Source organism: Thermobia domestica, chromosome 9, assembly GCF_964235325.1.
Source record: "Thermobia domestica chromosome 9, izTheDome1.hap1.1, whole genome shotgun sequence".
Classification (NCBI taxonomy): Eukaryota; Metazoa; Arthropoda; class Insecta; order Zygentoma; family Lepismatidae; genus Thermobia; species Thermobia domestica.
In genome coordinates this window covers 165,860,550-165,878,536 of record NC_137462.1, presented here as the reverse complement: position 1 = coordinate 165,878,536, position 17,987 = coordinate 165,860,550, and the positions used below count along the sequence as shown (strand labels likewise).

At 37.0% G+C, this 17,987-nt stretch overlaps 1 protein-coding gene across 1 annotated transcript in view; it reads left to right on the top strand.

Moving 5' to 3' along the window:
• The window catches only part of LOC145695169 (protein PALS1-like), a 351,545-nt gene that overhangs the window by 72,356 nt on the left and 261,202 nt on the right, over positions 1–17,987 (top strand). The window contains exon 3 of the mRNA XM_081772126.1: positions 5,315–5,372. Coding sequence (XP_081628252.1) covers positions 5,315–5,372 — 58 coding nt within the window. The remainder of the gene's footprint in view (positions 1–5,314; positions 5,373–17,987) is intronic.

Here is a 17,987-nt window from a genome sequence, read left to right as displayed (position 1 = left end):
TTCTTTTCTTTTTTTTACCTTTTTGACCCTCTGGACCCCCCTGCTTTATCGCAGAAATCTGAAAAGAATCTGGAAAATATTAAGGGGTGCACTGAATGTGTGTGCAAAAGTTCAATCTTCTAGGTTTTGAAGTAAGCCCTGCAAAAAGTAATTAAAAAGTCATAACAAAAAATATTTTTTTAAGTTATGACGTCATCACACTCTATGTCTCGACGCAGAAAGGCGTGAAAGCATATGTAACGTGTTCTACAATGCCTCCAGGCTTGAGAAAAAAAAAAACAGAAGTAAAAAGCTTTTTTGGTACTTTTTAAAATCGAATAATGAAGATTCTAGCCTATCACCGAAAAATAGATTATATAATTTAAAAGAGTTAAGTGGTCACTTCAAAAAAGTGGGGGGGCAACTGCCCCCTCTTGCCCCCCTAATCGCCGCCCATGCCTACATTCACGAAACGCATTTTTAGGGGAGACGAGACATTGGTTTACGAGTTCGACATTCAACCAATTCAACAGGGTGCTGAATGGAAAGGAAAAAATGAGCCAAAACCAAAGAAACAAACATCAAAATCACTCAGAAATAAACAATATAGTGTTGATTATTTTTGTTCGGATATCATGGTGGTTTGCATTCAGGATTCCTGCCAGATGGATAAAAGGTACTACTTCAACGTCATGAGGCGTGTATGTCAAAATATCCGTCATAAAAGACTCGAACTTTGGAAGAACAATTCAAGAACTGTGGATCCGATAACGCATTATTACACAAGATCATTATTGTAGCCGAATTTTTGGCGAAAATTTTAATGAATGTTCTTGGTCAAGCTTTGTATCTCCTATTATGGCACCAGCCGACTGTTTCCTGTTTCCAAAACTCAGATTATCACTTTGTGGAAGTCGTTTTGGCTTAATGGAATCCATTAAAATAAAATTCGGTGAAGTTGCCTAAAGTCTATTTCAGAAATTTACTATAAAAATATTTTAATGATTGGGTTAATCGTGTGTATGTGTATTGCTTCAAATGGGGCATATTTTGAAGGCTACACAATAAATTTTTGATGATAAATATTTTGTGTTTTACTAACAAGTTCCGGGTACTTTTTTTTTTTTTTTTTTTTTGATAGACTGTATGTTGAATTACTATAATGAAAAGCCTAAATATCAAATTTCATTTTTTCTAAACGTAATGAATTTCGAGATACGAGAATCTTTCTGGTTCACCCCACTCATTTTTCTTCCCTTCTAGGTCAAATGTATACATAAACGTTGAAACAAATTATTATTATTTTAAATGAAAAGTCTAAATACCAAATTCTATGTCTGTGTAACAACAACGAATTTCGAGATATGAACATCTTATTAGGTTATGATAATTGCTACCCCGATCCCCAACTTTTCATGCTGTATCTCGAAAAGTCCTTCCTTAGTGGTACCTCACGTCAGAAATCTTATATTCTGTCTTCATTTCGAGTTTCTGGCTTCAGCAGTGTGGCCTAGGCATTGATCAGTCAGTCAGAACTTCTTTTGTATAGAGAGATTTGCAAAGCGCAGTTCTATTACATGCAAGTTTCCGCCAAAGACAAGTTCGTTTACATAACAGATTTTCTTGTATTAAGGCTTTAGCTATTCAATCACATGTATCTTATCAATTTGAATATTGAACTTCAACTTTTGAGGTACCCAGTATACAAAGCGGTTATTTCAGCGCGGCACAAACTCTCCGAAGACTCGCTGCAGAGTTTTGGTGGACTCATCGCTGTAAGAAAACTGATGAAGGTGGGATGATTGCTCTGAAAGCCACCAACCGTTTGTTTTCTGGAAGTGTGCCAATAGTAATGAGGTGCTTGGATTGTTTAAACTAACCACCGACGCTCGTAAAAGCCGTGTTTTTATAAGCGGCAAGTGTCCCACTTAAAAGAAAATTTCTTCTAAGTTTAGTTTACGTGTACTATTTATTACTAATCTTAATCTTCTGATTTTATCATCCTCTTAACGTAAGATAAGACTACAAAACATTAGAGAGTTGTAATGGCGTATTGCAATTATTGTTATCCCCCCCTTTTCTTTAGAGATAATTCGCACATAGTATTGTATATTGTATTCACGAAAGCACAAAACCGGAATTAGGTATGTACCAATTACAAAGAAAAATATCATCATAAACTTTTCATTTTGTTAATTGACTTCCATAGAGTAATTCAGTTTAATTTCCTGATTGCAATTTCCTTCCCAATAAGATGGAATTTGAATTCTATTCTTTAGACTCGTTTGGTAGGGAAATTCTTCATTACCAATGTATATATATTAAAACGTATCATCCTTGAAACAAATATTCCCCACTTCCTATTTTTCGTGGAAGTTTATTTTTAATTAAGAGCTTTTAAGTCGAATTTCATGACCTACTACATTAGCAGCTCCCTGTTTGCCCCGTGCATTGAAAAATCACTTTTCATACTTCCTCATTGTGAGACGTATTTCATAAAACGTTCAAGACTATTTATTTTTAACTAACAGAAGTGCCCATTAGGTCTGAGCAATATGTAACCTGCAACACAGCAAAATAGTGTGGGTTGTCCAACCTGGTCTTCTGAGATACTCTATACTTTCTGAACCTCCAGAATGTGTGACCCCCCCCCCCAAGTCTCCCTCCAGTCGAAAATTAAACAGAAAAATGACTTCCTATGCGACTGAACCTAGTGAAGATCTATATGTGTACAAAATTTGGTGGCTCTAGCTGACTTCTCTCTGTGCAAAAATATGATGACAGATACACACATACATTATATATATATACAGTGGCGGATCCAAGAGGGGGCTATAGGGGCTATAGTTCCCCCTTTACGGTCAGGTATACACTGGATAAAATGGTCATCAATCCTGCTTTGCACTGGATAAAACGGCAAAATAAGGTTTAGCACCTCCCTTGATCATATCCTGGATCCGCCCCTTTATATATATATATATATATACACACACACACACACACACACACACACACATATATATATATATATATATATATATATATATATATATATATATATATATATATATATATATATATATATATATATATATATATATATATATATATATATATATATATATGTCCTTTCAGAAATCAACTACCCTTTTCCTCCTCCCTCCGTGGCAGTGAGGAAGTGGGTAACGAACTTCGTGACCCGTGATCCGGAAGACCCATGACTCAACGAACCCGGTGACCCAGTCTGACACGGACAGCCCCATGATCCGCAGTGATTCGTGCGACCCGAAGAGGAAACGTCATGCACGTGGATACCATGTGTGAGGCTACTAATGCAACTGTAACAAACATGTTTCTTTTCCTCGCTCATTGCCTTTTCACTAAATATAATTTTCTTCTACCTTGTTATTTGCGTCTGTGTGTGTGTGTGTGTGTAAACGTTGCACTGAAAGAGAACTACAACATTTATGAGAGTTCCAAACGTGTGAGAATCACAAAGAAAAGAACCTACATGTTTCTTTTATGGGGAATCGTCACCGTTTAATAGACCCGTAAAACTTATTTAGAATAGACCTATAGGTGATACCACTGGACCCATATACAGTATTGTCTTATTACTACATTCTAGAGCAACATGAATATGTTGTTCTTCTCGTTCTGATTGGTTGGAAGAAACTAACATGTGATTCCCTTTATTGGTCTATTACGTTTTTAATTCATATACTCTTCTCCCAGCTTTTAAAATTGAAATATTCATTTCCTAAATATAAACAACTCAGTTTTCATTTCACACTATGAAATTAAGACTTCGCAACTATGTAAATTCTACACTCAAACTTGAAGTAGTATATCTATAACTACTGGTTGCAATAGAGTAATAATATCAACAAAGAACTTGTTCTTCGGACGTTGAATCCATACTCGCTATCCCTTACTCTTTTTGTTCTATGGTGATAACGATTGAAACGAAACATCGTATTATTCCGGTTTAAATAGAGGGTTAAGGAAGGATATAGGACATGTTCTTGAGACGCTGAATCGATTGAAAAAAAAATCGCTGAATCGATTGCACTTCTCGATGTCTTTTACAGTTTTTACTCTATGAAAATCTGGAAACAGAAATACTAGTAAATTCAATCGTTCCGGTTTCGATATAGTGTTGCGGCTGTGATGATCTATACAAACACTTAAGACGCTGTATTGATTACAAGACCATTTTTCTCTATCTGTTACCATTTCTGTTCTATGACGACAAATTTTGCAACTGGAAATGGTTAATTTGAACCACTTCCGGTTTGAACAGAGTGTTAACGGAAAAGTTGGAACATATTCTTGACAAGCTGAATCAGTTGTAAAAGCAGCCTCTTGATATCTCATACCGTTTTTGCTCTATGGAAATCAGTATTGAAGCTGCAAGTAATAGTAGACCTGAACCACTTCCTGTTTGGGTAAAGTGTTGTGAATAGTCATGTTATGTTGTCTTGAGACGCTGCATCGTTTGCAATAATAATCATTAGTTAATTAACAAGGTACCATTTGTAACTAGTGCTGCCAGCTTTCTTTTTCTGGTCACACAGACCAGTTGACGGAAACAGAACCAGTGGCCCAAAACTAGCCGAAACATCAGCTCTCTAACATTGCTGCTGAATGTTCTAGTTGATTAATGATATTCACTGCTTAAGGGTCTTCACTACAGCGAAATTAAACTACCGCTAACTTTAGAGTTTTTCCATAATATCTTCAAAACAAATAAAAAATATTCGAAAAACAGAAACGTAGTGAACTAGACAATACGATTTTGCATGTGATACCGTTATTACAACTCATCTATCTGCTTTCGATTTGTAACTGTAGATAGGTTTAGCACTTTTTGCGGGTTCTGTAAATAGCGACATAGCAAAAACAGATAGGTGAATTGTGATAAAGGTATAACATGCAAAATCGTATTTAGTTCATTACGTTTCTGCTTTTCCAATATTTTTATTTGTTTTGAAGATATTACAGAAAAACTCTAAAGTTAGCAGAAGTTTAATTTCACTGTAGTGAAGGCCCTTAAGCTCGAACATTCATTGTTTGTTTCTCGGTGTGACATTTCTTAATCAAGACACCATGCTCTGCTACCTTTTATCTAGAAAAAGAGCTCTACATTTGTATATGTAGTGTAGACCCTTCACCTATGAAGTGAAACATATTTCGTTACGTTAAGTTTTTATTTATCTATTTATTATTTTTACATATATATAACGGTTTGTCATTTGAACTCTTTAGATAGATTCTTTATTGTATTTATACTAGTGTTTCTGAAATAAAATATATATTTCCTTCTTTTTTGTAGTGCATTCGGTCTAGGACGATCTGTTTGCGGGTTAAAAGAAGAAGCGGAAACAGACTTGGTAAGTAATTGTGTTCTCATTCTTGATTCAGCCACAATAATTGAAGGACAATGTGAGATATGGTGATTCATAATTTATAGTAAAAAGAATGATATCACGCGTGACGAAATAAAAAGTGATTCCTACCTTAACAAGGATACTACTCAAAAGATGATACGATGAGGAACTGAGATTTTTGAGTTTCCAGTATAACTCTTCAGTCATTTACACAAAGTTTGCGTTGCATACTTTTCTTCATTGACATTATAATCATCCTTAGTTCATGATCCCAAATAATTTTGCATTTCTTTTCTTATTTCTTAATACTGGTATCTATAATAACATACATTATGGAGTACACTAAGTTCGGCGTTATTTGCTGCGTTTGCAGCTGGCCCCAGATGGACAGAATACCTTACTCCACTTTATACACTTTATTTAAAACCTTCAGGGTTTGTCCGGGGTGTAGTAGAACTGATTTTTTCCCGCCAAAACTTGGTGAAGGAGGGAGATGTCACTGCACTCGTTGGGTGGTGGTGGATCTTAACCCATTCGCCACTTGTCTCCAAGCCTTCACGGAGTGTAGATCAAGTTTAATGTGAACCCCTTTCAAGGTGCCTTGTCATCTTCACAATGAATCGTTTCTTAGAGCAGCGTTACGCAGTGAAGTTTTGCGTCAAATTGGGTAAAACTGTGAGACCCATGACATGATCAGTGCCTATGGGAGTGATCCCGAAAAAAGCCCACATGAGCAAGTCGAAAATGAAATTGATATTGATAATCTTTTTTTTTTTTTTTTTTTGACTGCAAAGGAGTGGTTCACAGAGAGAGCTGGTCAGACTGTGAATGCTGTATTCTACTTGGAAATACTTGAAAGACTCAGGAAACAAGTCGCCCGCGTCCGTCCAGCAATTGCTGGATCATGGAAGCTTCAACACAATGCGTCGAGCCACACTGTCTGTGCTGTCATGGATTTCCTCACTAAACGTGGCATCATCACACAGCTTTCACAGCCACCCTACATCCCAGATGTCGCTCCTGCAGATTTCTTCCTTTTCCCCTGAGTGAAAAGGGTCATGAAAGGACGGCACCACGGCTCGGTCCAGGACATTCAAGAGGCCGTAACGAGGGAGCTGAAGAGCATTCCAGTTTCTGTGTTCCAGAGAGCCTTCAGTGTGTGGCAGAGTCGCTGGAAACGCTGTGTTTATGCAAAAGAGGCATATTTTGAAAACTATTACGTCGATTTTTCAACATTGTGAATAGTTCCACTACTTTCCGGACAAATCCTGTAAGTACAATTTCTTTGGTCATAAATTACATAATTCATGTAAATGACTGTATTTACTTCCTGCATATCAAAAAAAAAAAAAAAAAAAAAAGTCAGGTAGAAATGAAGTTATGGTTCTTTCAGGCTTACTCACCTGGGTTCCTGGCTTACAGACATCAAATTGTTGATCTATGTGACTGGACGTGGCCCTTATTTGCAGTTTTCTGAGAGAAAAAAAATTTAATTCCTTGTAGATTTTCTTTATTTATTCGAAACTGGGTGAAATGGTCGTTCCTCATACGGGGAGAATAGATTTAGGAAAAGTATTTGAATCCCTTTTCCCTTTAGAATGCGCATAAGGGTTTAATTTTGATTTAAATGGCATCTGGAATGTCACTATTCATCTCAGCGACTCCGAAAGCATTACACTAATCTCGGTCATTTTTGGTTATTTTTACATGTCACTCCCTCGTCCCTTTAACTCCCTTGGGGAAAATAAGCTAAAAACCTAAGTTAGGTCAGGATGCCGTCATGTACCGAAAATCATCAAAATTGGTGCAGCGATCTAGGAAGAGTTAACCTTTAAACATATTTTTATATATCGCCCCTTCTCCCCCTTGTCGAGAATATGTAAAAACATAATTTGGTCAGGGTCCACTCACGCAGCAAAAGTCATCAAAATCGGTGGAGCGGTCTAGAAGGAGTTAGCGAACAAATATCGTTTTATTCATTTTTATTTACATAGAGATTTTCATATCATAATCGTAGTATTCGACAAAAAAGTATGATTCTTTTGATGTGCATATTCTCGTCAGTCTCACTTGTGTCATTATACTGTTATAGAAGCCTCTAAAATTTTGTCGGTGTTTGTGATACTATAACGTCCTTACTTTGTAATACTGAATAATAAATGTGGTATCGTAAGGTTTAGTTTAATATGTGGATTTGCAATATGTATTAGTCTGGTGTAATATAATTTTTAAAAACTTTATGTTGGATTGGCGAGACTGTTAAACTGCTGATATTACAGATTGTATAAAACAATTTCTCCCAGTCGATATATGCCTCAGACAAAGTTTCCGTGCTTTCTAATCCATAGTTTAAAAGATATAAATGGCACACCCTGTATGTTCAATGATACAGTAAACAATTTGCTGTGGATCAACTTCTTAAACTAATTGCTCTCCAAAATTAAAAACAACAACTCTCAGTTGTTTCGATTAGAGAGAGATGAGAAATGACATTTGGAAGTAATAATAATAATAATAATGTGAAGAGTGCTGTATGTTCCACTACAGTAGGATATAACATTTGAAACAAGACTGCCAATCGTCATTGTCAGCTTGGAAATGTAAGTTTATCCAAGCATTGTAGCTTCGTTCTAAGGCACAAAGATCAACTTCTTTGCATCTAACACTAAGGAGAGTTTGTGCGCTCCCTAATGAACATGTATGAAGATAGCTTAGTGTTAATTAATTCCTGTTGGGCATTTACCTGCCGTGAATAAGCAAAAGACAAAGCTAATGAAACCTTGAGCCAGGATGCGACTAGCGTCTGAACACAGTACTTTCTGACTTCTAAATGAAGTGAAAGAAAAGTAAGATGTGTGTTTTATGTAGTGTGAAAAAATATTTATCAATAGTACAATATCAGAACAATGCCCTGCCAATTATAATTATGCTTATATTCATGTGTTATATGAATGAACAAGAGGGAATAAATGAGAGTGTATTCAGAAAAATGAGAGTGAGAGTGTATTTAGTCTTATCAGCGATAAGAAAATACAAATTCTTCATATATTTTTTTAAATCTTGTTCAACATGGAGTAAAAAAAAAAATATTCACAAATATATGCCTACCTTTGCTGCGAAAGGAACTTGCTTCGTTCTCAAGACATGTGAAATTGTAAGTAGGTAACACCGTATCTGTAGGTTTTCTCGGGTTTTCTCTTTCCTCCCACATTGTCATTTCACCAAATTATTCCATAATCATTCATTTTTCAGTATAGGGATGCATTCGAGTCGAGTCGAGTCGAGATTTAAGCCTGTCTCGACTCGTCTCGAGAAAATGTTGTCTCGACTCGTGTCTCGACTCGAAAATATGTTTCTGTCTCGACTCGTGTCTCGACTCGACAGTCTCTGTCTCGACTCGACTCGAATTCGAGTCGAGACGTCTCGAAATTCGAGTCGAGACAAAATATACGAGTTAAAATATACGCACACATCAGCCAGAATATTATGACTACATACCTTATTGTCAGTGTGTCCAACTTTGGCACGGATAACAATGGCGACGCGTTTTGGCATGGACACAATGATCCTTGAAAGGTCACTGGAGAGAGTTGATTGGTACACATAGGCAAGGGCGCCGATTTTTCTGTAAATGTGGGGGGCATTCAGATGCAGAAGGCATATATATGAGGATTTTAATTCAAATTGTATTCAAATTATGCCAAATACTGTATATTCATAAATACAATGTGGGGGCTCACATGAGCTTTGGGGGAGCCCCCTCGGCCCCCCAGGATCGGCGCTCTTGCACACAGGTCATCTAATTCCCGTAAATTCCGAGGAGGGGCGATGCGCTCTGAAGTCATGTTCAATCACATCCCATTTGTGTTCGATTAGGTCAGATCAGGCGAGTTGGGCGGCCAGCACATCACTGGGAACTTGCCTCTGTGTTCCTCGAACCACTCCATCACAATCCTGGCCTTGTGATATGGTGCATTATCTTTTCGAAAAATGCCACTCCCGTTGGGAAACATGGTCGTCGTCTGCAAGCAGTGTGTGATACGCCTTGGCCGTCATGGTGCCTTGCTCGAGCTTCACTAGACACATGGATGCTCACGTGAATGTTTTCCGGAGCATAATTAAGCCACCGCCAGCTTGTCTCCGTCCCGCAGTACAGGTGTTAAAGAACTGTTCTCTTGAAACACGACGGATTCGCACCCTCCCATCGTCATGATGAAGAAGGTATCGGGATTCATCAGACAATGCAACGCTCTGCCACTGTGCCAAGGTTTAATGACAATGGTCATGTGTTCATTTCAGTCGTAGTTGCCGATGTCGTGGTGTTAACATTCGCACACAGATGGGACATGGGCTTCGGAGGCCCATCGTTAGGGGTGTTCGGTGCACTGTGTGTTCAAACGCACTTGTACTTTGCCCAGTAATAAAGTGTGATGTTAGCTCTGCCACAGTTCGCTGCCTGTCTTGTTTTACCAGTCTGCCCAGCCTATTACGTCGGACATCTGTAATGAGGTGGGAGCGCCCAACCCCTCGACGTTTGGACGTCGTTTTCCCTTGGTTTCGTGACTTGTTGAAGACACTCACCACAGCACTCCTCGAACATCCGACAAGTCCTGCAGTTTCCGAAATTCTCCTGCCGAGTCTGCGGGCCATTACAACCTGCCCTCGGTCAAACTCAGATCGCGCGCCTTCCCCATTCTACACACGGCCAGCACTCTCACTGATATTACATGCACCGTACGCGTGAATGACTAGCAGGCATTCGTCGGCAGGTGTCACAGATATCGCCTGGGCGGAAATTATATCGATAGTAGGTTGGTAGTCATAATGTTCTGACTGATAAGTACATACTAAATAAATTTAAAATGTAGGAAATTTTCAACATTCTGATTAACTTGCAGGAAATTTCACAATGAAAAGAAGCAACTGACTTGGACAAGACAACGGTTAGTTGATGGGGCAATCTTTTTTTTCTGGTCTTTGAGGTGTGAGCTTTGACCATGCCTTTTGTAATTTTGATGTTTGGTGCTCATCAGTCGCGCTTCCATTTTTTTTTTCTAATTGTTCCAGTTCATGATAATTAACAATACATTGCGCAGTTCGAATACATGATCACGTTTTCATTCAATCCAACTCAAGCCGCTTCAGATACTATAGAGTTGTATTTGTTTATGAAGAATTAATTGCGTATTAGAAATACACCCCAACAAAACATTCTGCGTGCTCATCTGCTCAGTATTCAAGGTTTTAATTACAACCTGAATTGTTAAAATGCGAACGTAAGTTGCATTAGTTATCTAAACAGTTCCTAGTCTATGGATAATTCAAGCAATGCTAATTAAGGTCTTTCTAGCAAGCACTTCTGCTGTTCATAAACCTTACGCATTGGAGTAGGAAAAAAAAAAGAAAAGAAAAGAAAAGAAAGAAAGAAAGAAGTAAAATTGGTAATTTTGCAACCGTGACTCACTCGGGCTCATGCTCTCTATCCTCAATGGAGCTCGCGTTCGCTAATCTCAATGAGGATCACACTAGTCAAGTTTCTCACTAATTCGAGCTTGAGCTTGATATTTACTGTGAAATTCTCTTTAGCTCGATTTCGTAATGCCACACGTCCTTTCTTGTTTTTACATTTGTCTCACCATTTTCGATTTATACGGGTGGCGTGGACTTTTCAATTAAGTTTTTGTTTTCATTTTGACCCGCCGCCATTTTGCATAGGGTTGTCGTAGAGAGTCGAGACTTGCTCCATTTTCCTTCATTTTACAACAGATTTCAAACGATGTGCTACTTAACCCCCCTTGCCATTTGAAAATTTTTAGTTGGATCCTGTCTGGGGCTCTGCGGGGAACCCTGGGGCAAACTTTTTAGTAAATAGTTTTTACCCCAAAAAAGTGTGGCCTTGAAAATGATGGGATACATGTTCACCGAGTTTTCCATTTACCCAATCGTTTCCGAACAAATGACTCGGTTCAAAATATTCTAGCAGGTAATTTCCTAGCTATGGGGGCCGCGGTGGCTCAGTGGTAGAGCGTTCACCTCTGGTGCTTGGGGTTCCGGGTTCGATCCCATCCCCCGCCAAGTGAACTTGTGGTGGACAAACGCCGTGTGCGTGGGTTTTCTCGGGGTTCTCCCGTTTCCTCCCACTTTCTTCATTCCACCATTTCATTCATTTCTCATAATCACCGTCTCCTTTGGCATAACCGTGGGACGTAAAACTCAAAGATTTCATTTCATTTTTTTCCCTAGCTATGGCTTTTTAAATATCTAGAAATTGGCCATGTTTTTGGCCAATATCACGAGAACGGTAAGCCATAGAAATATGATATTGGTGGTAATCAATCCCTAATAGAATGTTAAACATTTTTGTCCTGATATTAATTGGTGGCCACTGGCCAACTGGCCATTGGCCAAACTACTGGCCAGTTGGACAGTGACTACCGGTTCCTATTTGGTACCAAAATGTTTACCATCCTTTTAGATATTGATCAACACCAATATGATCTCTCTATGACTTACGGTTCCCGATATATGGCTACTTAAATTTCTGTAAATCGGTCATTTTTTGGCCACTATCTTGCGAACGGTTAGATTGACGCGAAAAATTTAATCATTTTGTCTTATAGTTTTTGATGCTCTATCTAATGCAGTGTACAAAATTGAAAAAATTGCAAATAACAGACAGACGGACAGATAGAGACATAGAGAATTCAGTAACGAACTTTTTAAGTTCGTTGAATATCAGAAAAATAAACACACTGCTGAACAAGACTGCACTTATTTAATATAAAAACACATTTACACGTGACGTTTCGATCTTCTAGCCAAGATCCTCATCAGACGTACACATAGAGTGTACGTCTGATGAGGATCTTGGCTAGAAGATCGAAACGTCACGTGTAAATGTGTTTTTATATTAAATAAGTGCAGTCTTGTTCAGCGGTGTGTTTATTTTTCTGATTTCATTCGCAAGACGTTGACTATGTTTGTGTGTCGTTGAATATGTTGTAACTCACGATATCCCGCCCGGTGACACGTATAACTTCGCGATTCGTCTAGTTATAACATATCAAATGCGAACACAATCGTCTCGTTCGGATCTCAGTGAAGTCATCCCTTGTCAGTAAGCAACTGTCTTCTTCAAATAACAAGTTGTTATATCTCGAATTATTTTCTTGGAAGATATTTCTGGTAAATACGATAATTTATTGTAATACACTGTAATTCTAGTCTAAGATACACGATATCGAAAATATGGCATTATAGACTAACATAATAATATTCAAATGTTACACTGGAAAATAAAATCTCTGGAAAATCGCAAAGAGGAACCTGACATTCATGTTCACAGTCATTCCTCATTATTTGATTTTAATTATTACTTCATTATCAACGAACTTAAAAAGTTCGATACTGAATTCTTTATGTCTGTGTGTCTGTCTGTCCGTCTCTCTGTTATTTGCGATTTTTCAATTTTGAACCGTGTATTTGATAGAGCTTCAAAAACTATCAGAAAAAGTTATTAAATTTTTCGCGTCACTCTTACCGTTCCCAAGATATTGGCCAAAAAATAGCCGACTTCCAGAGATTTAAGGAGCCATATCTCGGGAACCATAAGTCACAGAGAGATCACATTGATGTTGTTCATTACCTAAGAGAATGGTGAACATTTTGGTACCAAATAGTAACCGATTAACACTGGCCAATTGGCCACTAGTTTGGCCAATGGCCAGTTGTATAGTGGTCACCAATTAATATGGGTACTAAAATGCATACCATCCTCTTAGGTATTGACTAACACCAATATCATCTCTCTATGACTTACCGTTCCCGTGATATTGGCCAAAAACATGGCCAATTTCTAGCTATTTAAGGAGCCATAGCTCAGGGACCATAAGTTGTAGAGAGATGACATTGATGTTGATCAATACCTAAGAAGATGGTAAACTTTTTGGTACCAAATAGTAACCGGTGGCCACTGTTCAACTGGCCACTGGTTTGGCCAATGGCCAGTGGCCACTAATTAATATCGGTACCAAATTGTTTACCTTTCTCTTAGGTATTGATTAACACCAATATCATCTCTCTATGACTTACCGTTCCCGTGATGTTGGCCAAAAATGGCCAATTTCTAGATATTTAAGGAGCAATAGCTTGGGAGCCGTAAGTTGTAGAGAGATCATATTGGTGTTGATCAATACCTAAGAGGGTGGTGAACATTTTAATACCAAATAATAACCAGTGTCCACTGATTAACTCTCTACTGGCCAACTGGCCACCGTTCTCCAAATACTGGCCAAAAAGTTCAAATTTCTAGATATTTAAGCAGCCATATCTCGAGAACTGTAAGTCATAGAGAGATAATATTTTACTAATTACTAATTTTTGCGAGGTAGGAACAATTACATTTTTCCTTCCCGCTCCATATCTCCATTCTTTTTAAGTTCGTTCTGGCAATGCTCATGGGACATTCTCAACTGGTTTTATTCTGTGAAACTGTTAGAATTAATTATAAGCTGTGTAGAAACGCTTTCAAAATGCGTTAAAATTATAAATGACAAGTAAAAGGTGCCTCGCTGAGCGTACTTTGTAGAGGCCCCCCTCAAGTATGCTCCCCCGCACCCCAGGGTATCCGCGCTCTTTATCGCTGTCACTGGCTAATATGAATACGTATGAAACAGATGTCAGGCAAGGACAACTAGCGGTGTTTCCCAAATTCCCATACGATCAGACAATGACATTTATGGCACGAGCCATAGTAGAAGGCGGCATAGTTGAAGAAACTACACCCTCTCAGTAACCTAAATTGCACGAAAATTTCCAAAGCAGGTTCATTGACCTGAGTACCACATGTTGCCCACTTTGTCCAAGAGCGGAATGGTTTGTTTCTAGCTTTTCTACCGAAAAGCATTTGTCTGGAATGGTGTTTCGGAGACAATAAAATAAAGAAAATATACTAGGCAGAGAGAGAGCAGGGAGGAGGGAGTGTACCAATTATTCTTTCCTCTAAACCAGCGTTTCCCAACCTTTTTCAACTTGCAGCACACTACGGATGTAATATGGATTCTCGCGGCACACTTTCGCACAGAGAAGAAAGCTCGATCACTGGGTTTTCCTCGTGGTAAATCACTATGCTTATTTTTCATTCTAATTTAAAAGGAGAAAATAACTGCAATGAAATGTTGGACTCAGGTTATTAAAAATACGCTTACTCTTTCGAAAACTGTATCCAACCTTTTACTAAGAATGAAGATCATTAAATAACGAACGAACAAATAAATCTATTTTACTTTTAAAACACAAATGTGAATAATTTATCGAAAGGATTGAATGATATTTTAAATTTTCAAGTTACGAAATAGTCTGTAACGATAAAGAAGCAATAATGGTCATAACAATAACAAATACTTTTTTCAACATTAGAAATGTACAGAATAGCAACACGGCATGAAACTTAAAATTGTAGATTCATAGTAGAGGTTCATAGTAATGTGCAATACAAATATACATTTTCCCCTACGTTTTGCAATTTGATTGCTATAGAATTAATAATTTTGTTTTGATATCCTCGCGGTACACCAGTGGCCCATTCACGACACACCAGTGTCGCGGTAATTTCACTGCTAGCTTCTCATTTTAGATAGGTATATTTACAACAAAGGGGGTAGCGTGCACCTTTGCACCCCCATAAATCCGGCCCTGTCCAGAAGTTATGTAGCCCTATGGCGTTCATGGAAATAAAAACACAATAGTTATAACTATGCTAAATTACTATAGACTGCCAACTGCTCATTCAGGGAATTTATGATGTTCACTTTATTGCAATGTTCTTATACATACTAGATATAGGCTACGGATAATAGTTTTATACAAACTAGATAATCAATTATTATTATTATTATTATTATTATTATTATTATTATTATTATTATTATTATTATTATTACATTTGAAGTACAATCAAATATCACGACATTAATTACTAGTTTTAATTAACTGAATTGAGCTGAAAATTAAATCTTGATCTCGGAAGATTAACTATTAAATTTATACGTTCTGTACCTTTCTAAAGTAATAAATGCTGGAATTGGTTTCAAGGCTGTTCCTGAATGAATAATTTCTTCATAATAATATTAAAAGTTTTAGAAAAATTTTCGAGACATTCGAGTCGAGTCGAGATTTTTATGAGCTGTCTCGACTCGACTCGTGTCTCGACTCGAAAATTCGAGTCGAGAAACACGTTTGTCTCGACTCGTCTCGAATTTTACAAAGTGTGTCTCGACTCGAATCTCGACTCGAATTCGAGTCGAGTCGAGTCGAGATTCGAGACATGTCTCGACTCGTGCGCATCCCTATTTCAGTATACAAAAAATTATGCTTTTTAATGCGAGAATTAAATTCTTTGTTTCTAATAACAAAGTGCGAGAAAAACTGGCTGGCATTCGAGTGCGCCGCTCCGAGTACCCTTAGTTTCAGCTCTGTTAGCAAAAGAGAGGACTGCGGTGTTGCCAGCTCCTTGAAAACATTCACGTCGTTCTATCTGCCACCTCCTCACCTGCTTGTGTTGTAATGCATCCGCTTACCCACATCCCTTTACCACATCGCAAGGTCCCATCATAATCTTCGTTTCATTCGTTTAGAGTTAGACCATATCCCATTTATTTTGTCCCACGCATTTAACAAAAATAAAATATGGCAACAGTGTTTAGAAACATACTATTTTGTGTAGGTTATCTTCGAGTGTTGTTTTTAGAGCTGTTTTATGCAAGTCTTTCCTTTCTGTTTGATTATCGATGCATGGTTAATTCAGAATCAAAGAGTGCCATCGATCCAATCGAGCGTGGTAACTCAGTTGGAACAAGTTTTATCTTTCAACACCTTCGGGGTTCGATTATCTGGGTCAACCATCTTAGCTTAAACTCTGGCAACGTTTTCCTTTGTGTGCATCATCTACATACCGAATGGAGAATCGTTACAATAGAAAATAGCTTTTCCTATTCCATTATCTTTTCTTCTTTTTTTCTTAACCTCAATGGAGGTTTTGTATCTTTAGATATAGACCTAGATCCCAGTCGCCTGTATCACTGAGTTTTTGTTATAAACAATTGTTTTTTAATGTAGTAATTTTAATGTAAAAATTTATGAAAATGATAAAAGATGATAACGACGATAATGAAAATCACATTATCTTTCCGTAGCGTTCAACACATTTGTTCATGTTATCATGGAAAGTAACACCATAATCAATTTTGGGTACTCTACAACTACATTATTCATAAAAGCACAAAATACTATATACCATGTAAGATTAATTATTGTAAACGGATCAATAGAAATTATCAATAGAAGTGATTAATTTGTTTAGAGTAATTAATAGATGAGTAATGGAGGGAGAGCCGAATTAAGAACCTTAGAGAGCCTAAACATTTACAAGCTTTTGATGTGCCCATTTTACATATATGTAATTCAAAATATAAACAATAATAAACCATAAAATAAAATTTTATTTATTGAATTTGAACAAAATTTACAAGAAGGTAGAAAATAAAGTTTATTTTTGTATACTTCCCATTTATTTATATTTGAATTGTTTTACTCTCTCTTTAAATAGTCTGATCAGATCCTCATTTATCACTTGTATCGACCATTATCTCTATCATTACTACATTATTATTATTATTATTATTATTATTATTATTATTATTATTATTATTATTATTATTATTATTATTATTATTATTATTATTATTATTATTATTATTTCCGCCAAGAGAGTCATGTTTTAGAGAGAGTATGTACAGTATGTGTGTGTGTGTGTTTTTCCACTGACGTTATACAGAAAGTATACAAATTTCACAGACTGCACACAAAGTTTTCCGTGTTTTTATTTAGGCTATGTTGGAGATTTTTCCCTTCGATTTTCTTCAGCAGAGGTCTGAGTTGTTTCAGTTGTTTCATTTCCTGTCGGAGGACCCTTTTAGTGGATCCTGGTACAGGTGTATCATTTGCAGTATTGTACCATATAACACATGAACCATAGTAATAGGTATATAACATTTTTTAAATATTTTTTGTGGTGTGCCCTCACCTCTTTGCCCTAACAACGTGCTTATTTTGCTTAATAGTTAATCCACTTCTGCCTAAAGATAAGGTTCGTTCTTTCATTCTCGGAGAAAGAACAGTAGTTTTACATTGTAGTAGAAGCTGTAAATTCCGTTACAACATTGTGTAATTCAATAAAGAGGCGATATGATGTAAATGTCATTTTATTATCATAAAACTAGTGCAAATGTCGAGTAATACAATTTGAATATGAAATTTATCTTCTCATTCAAAGTCTTGGAAGTTCTTAGAAACTTCATATTTTACATTTTCGTAGTTTTTCACTGATTAGACCGGAAACACTATTCGCAATATTACAACCTAACTTCTAATCAACATTGTTTAGTTATCAAATATTAAATTGTTACAAGTTGTTATGTACGCTACTGTTAGGAATGCGTGTGTCACCGTTAGTAGACAAACGTCAATAGATACAAACTGCTACTTAACACTGTATTTTTACATACAATACATAAATAGACAATATATTCCAATAGACAATAAAAGCTATCAGTGATTATT